Source organism: Otolemur garnettii, unplaced genomic scaffold (assembly GCF_000181295.1).
Source record: "Otolemur garnettii isolate 467f Iridium unplaced genomic scaffold, OtoGar3 scaffold00062, whole genome shotgun sequence".
NCBI lineage: Eukaryota > Metazoa > Chordata > Mammalia > Primates > Galagidae > Otolemur > Otolemur garnettii.
In genome coordinates, this window is record NW_003852457.1 from 2,611,133 (window position 1) to 2,624,285 (window position 13,153).

Consider the following 13,153-nt stretch of genomic DNA (forward strand, 5'->3'; position numbering starts at 1 on the left):
TTGAGTCACAGGCGCCGCCCTATGATTATTATTATTATTATTATTTTGGTAGAGACAGAGTCTCACTTTGTCACCCTCGGTAGAGTGCCATGGCGTGACACAGCTCACAGCAACCTCCAACTCCTGGGCTTATGCGATTCTCTTGCCTCAGCCTCCTGAGTAGCTGGGACTACAGGTGCCCACCACAATGCCCAGCTATTTTTTGTGTTGTTGTTGCAGTTCTGCTGGGGCTGGGTTTGAACCCGCCACCCTTGGTATATAGGGCCAGTGCCCTACTCACTGAGCCACAGGTGCTGCTTGAGAGCCTGGCAAATTTTGTGACTAACTGCCACCCTTGCATCCTCTCCTCTCTCCAAGGAGGGGTTCAAGTGGGACGGCACTAAACACCCCTAGGGAGCAGCACCTGTGTCCATTTCCCAGGTGATGATGAGATGATGACACTGTGGCTCGAAGATGCCAAGGAGCTCGCAGAGGCCGGACCTGGGAGATGAGACTCGGGAGCTAGTCTGTGGGCCATAGTGTGACTATGGTGTGACTCTCCAGTCTGTTGCAGGGGCCCAAGGCTTGCCCGTGCAGGGGCAGGCTCCTGGCACACTGTGTGTCCTGAACCTCCTCTCTCTAAGCACTGTTTCCCCTACCCCAGCATCTGCAGGTCCCTCAGCCTCACTTCCACTCACAGCCCCCGAAGCTGAGAGCAGCCTGCATCCAGCCTCCCCTGAAGGAATTGATCCCTAAACACATTACTTCTGGAGCATCCCACACACGTGGGGCCCATGCACCTGCCCAAACCTCCCCTTTGAGTCTCAGTGCTTCCCGCAGGATCTGCAGGTTTTGAGGAGCCAGGAAGCCACTCTCAGATACAAAGCAAAGAAATTGTGTCCATGGGGGAAATTTCCGTTGTGGGTAATTGCAGGAGTCTCGCTGGCTCTGGCTTTGTCACCATGGAAACTGTGTTTGTATTGATGGATTTGGAAAGTGTTATTGAGTTTGACTTCTCCCTGCTGTGCTTGGGCATGGGCCATGCTCTGTGGGCAGAGGCAGAGGAGAGAAAGACTCAGAGGGCGTTAAAGTGCGCTTGTCACTAAGGAGAGCAGGAGGGGCAGAAGGGGGGCAGCTCTGTTTGCTCCCTCCTTCAGGGTGGAGGTGGCCTTGTGATAAGGATGGTTTGTAGGTGTAGAGGTTGTGTAGATGTCTGGGTCAGGAGATGTCAGATAGGAGAGGAGAGCCACTCTTTAGCTGGAGGAAGGAAGGAAAGATAGCTCTGGGCTTGGGGAAGTCACAGTGGAGAAGGCAAGAAGGGCCTTAGAACTGCTAGTGAGTGATTCCAAAGAAGGGCTTTAGAACTGCAAGGGAGTGATTCCAAAGCAGCTGTCTCGGGAAGGCTCTGGGACAGCCTGGTCCCACTCTCTCACCCTGATGAGAGGCCAGAATGCCAGGTGACACCTGCAGAGATGGTGCTCAGCCCTGAGATGGTGCACAGCCCCCAGTCCCCAGGACGGTACACTGGCTCTGGGTTGGTGTGTGGCCCTTGGGGATGGTGCTCAGCCCTGGGATGGTGCGTGGCCCCTGGGGATGGTGTGCGGCCCCTGGGGATGGTGTTTGCCTTGGCTGAGGCTGCCTGAGGGCCACAGAGGGCTGGGAGGGGGAGAAGCCAGCCATGCTCACTTAGTCACTGTCAGCAGAGCCCCTGCTACATGGTCCTATTGTCAGGGGAGATGCCTCCTGGCTCCCAGGTGCCTCCCAGGCAGGAATGTTGTTTTTTTTTTTTGTTGTTGTTGTTGTTTGGGTTTTTTTTTTTAGGATATAAAAACATAAGTTTATTTTATATTAGAGAGAGGGGAGAGAAAGAAGGGAAGATGGGGTGTGGAGAGAAAGAGAAAAGGAGCAGGAGAACGGTGGAGAACGGTGTGGCCTCCCAAAGAAAGAAAGGAGAAAGGAAGACGGCCTGGCCCAGGTTCCCGCCCTCGGTCCTCCTCCGGCCTGGGCCAACCACCCATGTGTCCCCAGCTTGTCTCCCTGCCACCTGCAACCCCATTCTCCAGCCTGGTAGAAACGTAGGCAGGCTGCCCCTAGATGTCAACTGAAACAACCCGGGAGCTCTTTGTCTTCATGTCTGGTCTTCATGACCAGAGGACCAGAGGACTTTGCAAGTCCGCACCGTGGAAACCAGTCTAGAAGGAAATATGCAAGAAATCATGGGGTCATTGCCCATGGGGGCTGGGGCTAGACGCGTCTCCCTCTGAACTCCTTGGCCATGGAGACTGTAGGAGATGGAACAAGCTGCTGTCTGGTGAAAACTCCTTTGTGTTGGGAACCACAGCACACCTGACAAAGCCATTTTATTTAACCCTGGTCACAGCTCTTCGTAGTAGACCATGCAGATTCCACTCTGAGAGGGTGAGGAGCCAGCCCAAGGTCATGCCAATGTCTTTCGGAGTATCAAAGGGAGGCCCAGAAGGGCAGGGCAGGCAGGAGCCACCGTGGTAAGGTCCCCAGCTCACCCTCTCCTCTAGCCCACACCGGCCCTTGAACTTGACCTCGAGATCTGCCTTCATTCAGGGTGCACCCTGGGTGCTCCCCACCTTTTTTGATCCCCTGGCTTTTGCTCCCACAGCACCTCCCTAGGCAGGGCCCTTCTGCACTCAAGGTGCTCATTCCAGCTCCCCTCACCCTCTCTGTGGAAGGGGAGCCCAGCATCTCCCTAAGTAGTGCAGGGAATTTTAGGTGGTGTTAAGTCCTGCCCCCTGAGAAGGGCCCCACTGCAGGGCCTCTCTGGGCACGTGTGTGCTGGTGTCACCCACAGACCCACCCATCTCCCACAGGCCTCATCTCTGCCCCATTTTCACTGGCCCCTGACCTTCCCCAGGTGAGAAGGGGCTAAAGTCCCTTGTGCACATGGGGAGCCTGAGGGTGGGTACCTGCTTCCCCTGAGGTCCTCAGCTTCCCAGAGATGCAGAGAGCCAGGGCTCCAGGCCACTGTGCATGGGTCTAAAGCTGAGGCTGCTTCCACCATGGTCCACTGTCCCCACTCCTCTCCTGCAAGGTGGTCCTCCAGCTCTCGGAAGACATACCCCTAAGCCCGTCGGTGGGCTCTCCTCCCCACCCCTGGGAATTGCAGGGTGAGGACCTCATGTCCCTCCAACCTTCCTGGGAGGTGTGCTGGAAACTCAGGGGAGTGAGCTTGTCCCCTCCACTGGGTCCTTCTGCCCAGGGCAGTGTCATCTGTCCACCTAGGACTCTCTAGCATATCCACAAAGGGTTGGGTCCCCTTCACAAGCCTCCTCTCCAGATTTTCCATCAAGAAAGGGCTTGGGGTAGGGGTTGGGAGTGCTGGAAGAGCCCTCCTTGGAATTCTTTTCACTGTTACTCACTGACCATTGGCCATGTAATGGACCCTGAGCCAGAGAGGGTGTAAGTTGACCACACAGCTAAGTGTGGAGCTGTGGCCCTGTGGCCCTGCTGGGCAGGGGAAGGTAGTGTGGTCTGAGTTTGAGGACTTGGCCCCTCTGGGGGTTTGGTCTCCCTGAAGAGGTGATTTCTGACCTTAGGTCTCAAAGAAGAGTTGGAATCAGTCAGAATCGGGAGGGGGCGGGAAGGCCTTCGAGGGCTATCGGGGCACACACAGGACTCAAGGCAGCCTGTGTGGCCAGGCTGGGGACGCACACCCTGTGGGGGTCCACTGTCCAGTCTGCTGTTTTGCTTCTCACCAACAGGGAGAACAGGGGCCAAGAGGAGAGAAGGGTGACCCAGGTGTGCCTGGGGAACCGGTAAGTGTCTGCACCTCTGTACCCCATGTCTGTGCCTCTGTACCCCATGTCTGCACCCCTGTACCCCGTGTCTGTGCCTCTGTACCCCGTGTCTGTGCCCCTGTACCCCATGTCTGCCCCCCTGTACCCCGTGTCTGTACCCCTGTACCCCATGTCTGTGCCCCTGTACCCTGTGTCTGCACCCCTGTACCCCATGTCTGTGCCCCTGTACCCCATGTCTGTAACCCCTGTACCCCGTGTCTGTAACCACTGTACCCCGTGTCTGTGCCCCGTACCCCGTGTCTGTACCCCTGTACCCTGTGTCTGTGCCCCCTGTACCCCGTGTCTGTACCCCTGTACCCTGTGTCTGTGCCCCCTGTACCCTGTGTCTGTGCCCCTATACCCCGTGTCTGTTCCCCCTGTACCCTGTGTCTGTGCCCCTGTACCCCGTGTCTGTACCCCTGTACCCCGTGTATGTACCCCTGTACCCCGTGTCTGTGCCCCTGTACCCCGTGTCTGTTCCCCCTGTACCCCGTGTCTGCACCCCTGTACCCTGTGTCTGTGCCCCCTGTACCCCGTGTCTGTACTCCTGTACCCTGTGTCTGTGCCCCCTGTACCCTGTGTCTGTGCCCCTGTACCCCGTGTCTGTGCCCCCTGTACCCCGTGTCTGCACCCCTATACCCCGTGTCTGTACCCCTGTACCCCGTGTCTGTACCCCCTGTACCGAGTGTCTGCACCCCTGTACCCTGTGTCTGTGCCCCCTGTACCCCGTGTCTGTACCCCTGTACCCTGTGTCTGCACCCCTGTACCCCGTGTCTGTGCCCCTGTACTCCATGTCTGTGCCCCTGTACCCCATGTCTGTGCCTCTGTACCCCATGTCTGTCCCCCTGTACCCCGTATCTGTACCCCTGTACCCCGTGTCTGTACCCCTGTACGCCGCTGGCTACCCAGATACTGGGAATCTGATTTCTGGTCAACTCTAGGTCTGATTCCCACAGCCCCCCGCAGGTCCCCCACCGTCTCCCCCAGGCCCTGGTGTTCTCTTGCTGCCGGGCTCACCCATGCCCACTGCACAGGCCCCACCTGCCTCTCTGCTCAGAACTGGGCCGTGAGCTCATTCACTGATGAGTCCTTTCATTGTAGGGACCACAGGGCCGTCCTGGAGAGTCGGGGCCTCAGGGACCCACAGGACCACCGGTAAGGAAACCCTCTCTTTACCTGTGGGCTCTGAGACTGTGACATTCAACCAACCTCCTGCCGCTCAAGCCAGCCCCACTGGCCCTTTCACCCAGCGTCTCGGGCGTGCCAGCCAGGGGCCACTGCCAGGGTGCTGCAGGGGCTGTGTGGCCTCCAGGCACAGCCACTTGGGCCTGGCCTGCCTCTGTCACCAGAGGGTTGACCTAGCAGCTCTGGCTTCCTGCCGCACTCCCCCTTCCCCTCAGCAGTGTGGTCTGGAGCACAGCAGCCCCAGCATGGGGCTGCCCTTGGTTCCCAGGGGGGTGATCTGAGCAGGAAGTTGCTCCCCACCATGCATTGGCTTAAACCTGGTGCGCGTTAGCCTTTGATTTTGTTGTTTTTCTTGGTTTTGGCTTCTTTGCTGGATCAGGTTTGGTTCTCTGGGAGGCTCTGTGCTGCTGTGCCCCCAGCCCTGCCCGTCTGAGTCTCTAACCCCTTGGGCCTTCCCTCCCTTGGGTCAACTGATTCTGACGAGCAAGATGAGACTTCCCTGCCACAAGGGCAAGGACAGCACTGCCCAGGGCCACTTACCTGCCACTTTGCTTCCTATGCAGGGTGCCAAGGGTCAGGAAGGCGCGCACGGGGCTCCTGGAGCAGCTGGAAACCCTGTGAGTCTTGGGGGACACCGCAGAGGGAGGCCCCGACATGTCTGCTCCTCTGCCCACAGCCCAGGGCTACCCGGTGACACAAGGGCGTGTGGACAGGGCAGCACAGAGAGAGGTTCTGACCTCACCACATTCCCAGCATCACCAGGCTGTGTCCACACACCCAGTCCATGGGAAGAATCTCCTCCCATATACACATAGATGGTGTGCAAACACACATTCACACATAGGCTCCCACACAAACTCAAATCCACACACACACACACACACACATGTGCTCCCACACGAACTCAAATCCACACACACACACACACGCTCCCACACTAACTCAAATCCACACACACACACGCTCCCACACAAATTCACATCCACATCCACACATACACACTCTCCCACACAAGCTCACATCACACACATATGCTCCCACACGAGTTCACATCTACACACACACACTCCCACATGAGCTCACACCCCCCACACTCCCATATGCACTCACATCCACACACATCCTTCCACTCCCACACGAGCTCACATCCACACACATCCTTCCACTCTCACATGAGTTCACATCCACACACACGCTCCCACATGAGCTCACACCCACACACACACTCCCATATGCACTTACATCCACACACATCCTACCACTCCCACATGAGCTCACACCCACACACACACTCCCATATGCACTCACATCCACACACATCCTTCCACTCTCACATGAGTTCACATTCACGCATACACACACGCACACACGTGCTCCCACACGCGCTCTCATCCACACACATCTTCCAGTCTCACATGTGCACGTCACGTCTGTACAGGCCCTGGGCACACAGGCGCACCCTCCATGCACTCGCCTCCAAGCTGTCTTGCTGCTGCTCCTGGCCAGCCCATCTTTAGGCCAGGTCCAGGGCCTGCATGGCCTCAACAGGTGGCACTTGTCCCAGGGCTGGTGAGAGCTTGGCCCATGGCCCAGAGCCACAGGCCTCAGGTAGGATGTGCTGACCTCAGACATCTCCCTTCCCCCATCTCTGGGGGCAGCAGCAGCTGGAGGCCATCCCATCTGCTCCCGGGACCACAGGCCAGGGTTACCTGTTTAAATGTGCCGACATGACTTGGCTACTGGCTCAGCAGGAACCAGGCCAGCTAGAGGCGGTGACGAGCATGGCCACCTCAGAAGGGGCAGATGATGGCTTACTTATAGAGAGAGCTCTGGGTTCAGCCCAGCTTGGAGGGAAATGGATGCAGCGTGTAGGCAAGGAGCTGTGCCATGATTCCTGACCCCAGAAATGACCAGAGTCCTTGACAGTGAGAGCTAAGCCTCGAGCTGTGCATAGCCACCGGTATTGCAAGCCTCCCTGCTTCCCCTTCCCACCGGGCTGACCCACCTGGAATGTCCTCACCCACATCCCTTCTCGCAGAATCCCTGCCTACCCATCAATTTGACATTCAAACCCCTTCCTCCAGGAAGCCCTCCGTGGTTCTGCAGTTGAAGCCAGAATGCACATGCCCACACCCACACATGTGTGAACATGCACACACACGCAGACGTGTGTGTGCATACTCACAGTTGTATACATATTCATGCATGCACATACATGCACATGTGTGAACATGCACACACACAGACACATGTGTGCATACTCACACTTGTACACATAGTCATGCACACATATATATGCACGTGTGTGTACACACACTCCTGCTCCCCTCCTGGCACCTTCTCTGAGTAGCACCATCTTTGGTGTGAGCAGACCGAAAAGAGATTTGCACGTCTGTTCCAAAGAGCTCCATCCTGGACTCTTCCCTCTCCCTCCACATCAGGCGGTCACAGCTCTGCTCCTTCCTCCTTGCACATTTCCCAGGGTCCCAGGACAACGGCTCCTGTCCAAGCCATGGCCAAGCATCTCTCTGTCCTCCCAGGCTTGTTCCTGCCCTTACAAGCAACCATCCTCATACCAGAGCAGCTGCCTGCACCTCACTTGGACAGCCTGTTCTGTTCTCAGGGGTTTCCTCACACAGGACAAAGGCCAAGCCTCCCCTGAGATCCTTGTCTGTGGTCAGGGCCTGGCCTTCCTCTCCACTTGCCCCCAGCACCCCAACTCTGTGTCCTGAGGACTTTCCCAGAGTCCCCTCCCTTACCCTACCCGCATAGTGCTGGACCCCACTGGCTGTAGAGGAGGAGGCAGGTGTGGAGAGTGGCTGGGACAGCTCCTTTGCATCCATACCTGTGGCCTTCTGTCTCTGAACAGGGTGCTCCTGGACACATCGGTCCCCCGGGCCCCAGTGGTCCCCCAGGAAGTGTGGTGAGTAATCAAGAGGACAGGGACGTAGCACTGGTGTGGCCCTGCAGTGCCCACTCACTACCTGGTTAGCGTGGTCACCCTCCCTGAACCCCAGGGGTACAGGCTTCCTTACACCCATTCCACATGCAGACAGGGATGTCCTGACGATGGCCCCGTGCAGTTAGCACCCCTAAGGCTCTGGGCAGAGCATCATTGCCCAGGGCAGGTGGCGTTGCTGTGCCTGCAGAAGCTGGGCGCTTCGCTGATGCTGGAAGCAGGAGTTTGTCTCAGAAGAAACAGAAGGAACCTAAAGAAGCCCAGGTGTCCTGACTGGAGGTTGGGATGCCTGGACTTTAATCCCAGCTCTTCTAGGAAATGGCTTTGCAACCTCAGCAAGCCACTCCTGGAAGCCTCAGCCTGCTCAGCTGCAAATGGGGACAGTGGGCAGGCTGCACTGGGCCACCACTAGGGTCCGTCTCCGGATGTGCTGAAACCCTTCCTCACCCATGTTGAGGCCCAAGGTTTCTCTAAAATGGACTGGCTTTAACATTCCCCACAAACACGGATTCGACTTGATCTGAGCACATTGCATGTGTTAAATTCTCACAACGACCATGTTAGAGAAATATGGCCCTCATTACTCAGGAGGACACTGAGGCACGTTATTGTTGCCGTCATCTGACACAGGAGGATACTGAGGCACAGGGAGACTGAGTCCTGTAATGAGGGGTTGTGCAGATGCTACTGGACCTTGCCTGATTCAGTGCACATGTGGCCTCTGCAGCCTGTCCGGGGTTCCTCTGCTGGGGGTCTTCTCTGGCTTTTACAGAGCGTGTTGTCCAGCACATGGTAGGTGGCTAGTAGCACCGCCACAGGCAGCCTTGAGTAGAGGGGCACATGCATGTCAGCAGCCTGGCCCCTTTGTCCTGTGCAGTGACTCCCAGGTCCCCAGACACCCAGCACCTGCTGCTCACAGATGTGTTTCTAGCTCCCTTTCTTGTGTCCCCATTTCCATTCCGGTGTTTCCAGGGAACCCGTGAACTTCATCTCAGAGTCCACCTTTGGGGGCTCCAAAGATAGGGTTGGAGCAGAGGCTCCCACGCTCAGCCTGTGTTCATAAGGACGTCTCCATCGCCCCTGGGCGCTCACTATGAAGTGCAGAGCACTGCCAGACCCAGAAACAGGTCTCACGGGTGGGGGTGGGGTGGACAGGCCCTGGGGAATTTGAGTCAGGAATGGGGAGCAGGTGAGAGTTGTAGTGTTGACTGAAGGGGACCTGATTATCCTTCCCTGGGGCACGAGCCGTCAAGAGTGACCAGTAATTTTGAAGTAACCTTCCTTTTCCCAGGGCTCTCCTGGCCTCAGAGGACCCCCTGGGAAAGATGGGGAGCGCGGTGAGAAGGTAGGACCAGTGTAGCCGCCTGGCACACACTCGCCATTCTCAGCTGTTCACAGACAACAGAGGAGCCCCTGCTGCTCAGGCCTGGTGTAGGGCCCAGGAGTCAGAGGGGCTTCCAAAGTCAGAGGGAGGACAATGTGCCATGCCATCCTGTCCTTTAGCCCTCACAGCACACCTGTGAGTTGCATGAATGCCCACTTGGCAGATGTACAGACTGAGGCTCTGAGGTGCCAAGTAATTTGCATCTTAGTTTTAATTATTAGGTCAGTGTCACTGCACATCCTGCTTTCTCTCACTCCATTCAATGCACCAGCGTATACTCAGCACAGCTGTGCCAGGCAATGAGCACCTTAATTACTTGTAAGAAGAAAGACATGATGCCCTCGCCCTAATTTAAGGAATAAACCCCAGCGGCCGAGGAGGAAACTTAGTGACTTAGTGCTTTAGGAAGCGGGTCTGAGACTTATTAGTGATACTGAGCCAGTGCCTAGGAGGTTGTCGGTATTTAGTAAATGATTCCAGTGAGATTCCTGGCTTTAGACCCCAGTCAAATGCTAGTTCCCATGTCCTAGTTGTGTGGCTTTAATCTAGGCCGATGAAAGTGGTTCTCACCTGGGGGTGATTTTGCCTCCCCCACCCCCAGGGAACATGGAGATATTTTGGTTTTCCTCTCTGCAGAGAGGAATTGCTCCTGTGGTCTGGAGAGTAGAGACTGTGGATTGTGCTATAAACCCCACAGTACACAGGACATCCTCCCACCACGAACTATCATGCCACCAAGAATTAGCCTCCCTGGATGTCAGCAGTGCCGTGGCTGAGACCCCTGATCTAAGGAAAGGGCACCTGTTCATCACAGGCTGCAGATCAGCTGGGGAGCTGGGGAGGCAGGTGAGGGCTCAGCGGAGAACAGGTGACCAAGGTGCCCTGGTGGTTCTGTCCTGTCCTTCCTCTCATGCACACATGCACAGCTGCCTCCGGTCCCATCCGCTCCTGGAGGACCATCTGCAGAGTTCCTGTTGTGCACAAGTGTCCAAACCTCCTCATACAGATTCTTTCAGTTCCACTTTTCCTGGAACCTTTTAAAGGAGTGATTGCTTTAACGTTTATATTTTTGTGACATTTAACAACTGTAGATGTAGTTTGACCTTTGTCAAGAAGTCTCAATGTCAACAGACATGTATCAGAGAAAAAGATTTATTGCAGAGAAATAAACTGTCAGAAAACATCTTGGGTCTTTCAGAGTGTTAGTTGATCATAAGCTTCATGACACAGGAGCACAATAATTTTTCAGAAAAATATAATACCACCTTAGACTGCCCAAATGAATCAAAATGACAAGCCCTGGCTTGTTCCACTATTCCTCGGTTATACTGAGTCTGAAGGATGACACCCTGTAAGTAGGGTGTTGGCAACCTGGAAGGGGATAGCCAAGGTTTTAGAGATTTCCTGAGGACTAGACAGAAATCCTCACACCTGAAAGCTGGAGTGCTGTTGGCATGTTTAACCTCTAGAGGGAGCCAAATGCCTGTTTTTGAGCAGCCACTGTCTGAGATTCAGGTGCAGGGACCCTTCCGCCCTGCAGGTGATGACAATCCCGTGATCTTTCTCTCTGGGAAGCTGGTTCTGCGCTGGGCTGGGAGAGCAGCCCTCCTAACCCTCATTTTGCCTGTCCATGATTCATCTCATCTGTCCTTTGCTCTGTCAGAGTCAGGGTGTGTCTGGAGACACTTAGGTTGTAGCCTCGGCCCAAGGGAGTCCTGTCTGGTAGGTGCACCCCTGGTTCACGGGGTCCTACCCAGTGGTCCACGGCCAGGGCCACTGCAAGGGGGCTGCTCATAGCTGTGTGGCCAGAAGAAGTGTGAGCACTGGCTGGGAGTGTGCTTGAAGGCCGGTTTCCTGAGCAGACCCTGGACTGTGCATTCTCTCTCTCTCTCTCTCTCTCTCTCTCTCTTTCTCTCTCCACCCCCTTTGGAGCCCAGAGCTGTCTCCCTATTACTGAAGACCTATATGTAAAGAGGGATTGGCTTTGTATTTATACAATTCCAGCGAACAGATCAAGTGCCCCTGTTGGGAAGATTGCAGAGAGGGCTGTCCCTGACTGCACATACGTGCTGTGTACTAGACCTGTCTGATAGGGGTGTGAACAGCCTGGAGGGGGGTGAACTCTCTGCTCCTAGAGACATTCAAGCAGGAGTGGAGGGCTGTCTGTCAGACACACACCAGATCATTTCCCAGACTGGGGGAAAGGTGGTCACTAATGTCCTTTCCATGTCCATGTTCCTCATGGAATGAATTTACCAAGGCTGCTGAAAGAAAGCATCATAAACAGGGTGGCCCTGACAACACAGGGTCATTTCTCCTGGCTCTGGAGCCCGTGAGTCCTACACTGAGCTGCTGGCAGGCTGGCTTCCTCTGAAGGCGGCGAGGGGAAGCTCTGTGCCAGGCTGCTGTCCTTGTTACTGATGGCACCTTGCTCCTGTGCCTTCATACCTCCCCTCTATGCCTGTCTGCCTCCAAATGTCCCTTCTTCAAGGGACACCAATCCTACTAGATTAGGCCCAAGGCAGTGTCCAACTCTGGTATGACCTCCTCCTAACTTAGGTGATGACATCTGCGCATGTCAGTACCAGGGTGAACTTTGGGGGGCACAATTCAACCTGTTATGTTATACTCCCCATTTCTGGGCCCCAGAAGGGACAGGTTTTCTAAAATTGTCAGGGCAGCCCCAGGAAACCTACCGCCATTCAGGCCGGCTCACCGTTGCAAACCTCAACCATGCCCACCACTGACCCCAGAAACACCTGCTTTCTTTCCAGGGAGCAACAGGTGAAGAAGGGCGGCCTGGGCCATCTGGCCCCAGGGGAGACCCGGGGGCTCCTGGGATTCCTGGGCCACCTGGAAAAGGGAGAGACGGGGAGCCGGTGAGTGGGGTCGGGGGTCTCTGCACTAGCAGGAACCAGGCTGGAATCCAAAAAGCTAAAGGGAAGCACAAATGAGCTGCCCAACTGCAGGACAGAGTCAGAGCCAGTGACAGGGGCCTGGCTGGGGAGGGATGTGTGGGGCACACAGTGTGTTCCAGGCTGGGGGTACAGCCTCAGGGATGGCTCTGCAGGCCAGGCCCAGGCCAGGTGCTGGGGACATACAGATATATCAGACAGCCTGTGCCCTCGAGATGCTCAGAGTCTCATGGGGAGACATGTGCAAACACGTAACCACAGCTCAGGACAGTCATGGGCGTGTACGCGGAGGACTTCTGGGCCCCTCTGGCCGACTAAGCCAGCACTTCCAGGTGTGGAATTGTGAGTCTGCTTCAAGCTATGAGCTCTGTACCCAGAAAAACCTTCCAACCTGGAATTGACGACCTCCCTCAGGGGCTTCCTCAGGTCTTGCTGGGTTGGAAAAGAGGAGAGAGGCCAGGCTTTACCATTAGGTGAGCTCTGCTTGGAAACCCAATCAGTAAGGCCTATGAAGTGAGGATCTTGAACGGGCAAGCCACCTGAGAAGGCCACACGGTGGGGGTGGGTGGGTGGCAGGGTCAGGACTCAAACCCAGGACCTGCAGCTGCAAATCATTTTCTGTTTCTTTTGTGCAAGTCAGGTCATAGTCAGAGTCCTGGTCATCACCGGGTCCCCCCTCCTCCCCCCACCCCCCATCAGAGGGTGCGCACAGCCTGGGGCGTGGAGGTCAGTGCTCACTCACGGTCCCCCCTCCTCCCCCCACCCCCCATCAGAGGGTGCGCACAGCCTGGGGCATGGGGGTCAGTGCTCTCTCATGGTCCCGTATCCCCCCCACCCCTTGTCAGAGGGTGCACATAGTCTGGGGCGTGGGGAGTCAGTGCTCACTCACAGTTCCGTATCCTCCCCCCCACCCCCCCGTCAG

General features: G+C 56.1%; 1 protein-coding gene across 1 annotated transcript in view; it reads left to right on the top strand.

Annotated features, from left to right (window-relative positions):
* COL22A1 (collagen type XXII alpha 1 chain) overlaps window positions 1-13,153 on the top strand; it is a 249,321-nt gene that overhangs the window by 142,437 nt on the left and 93,731 nt on the right. Inside the window, exons 32-37 of the mRNA XM_023514966.1 lie at window positions 3,714-3,767; window positions 4,890-4,943; window positions 5,537-5,590; window positions 7,843-7,896; window positions 9,224-9,277; window positions 12,091-12,195. Of these exons, the coding sequence (XP_023370734.1) occupies window positions 3,714-3,767; window positions 4,890-4,943; window positions 5,537-5,590; window positions 7,843-7,896; window positions 9,224-9,277; window positions 12,091-12,195 (375 nt within the window). The remainder of the gene's footprint in view (window positions 1-3,713; window positions 3,768-4,889; window positions 4,944-5,536; window positions 5,591-7,842; window positions 7,897-9,223; window positions 9,278-12,090; window positions 12,196-13,153) is intronic.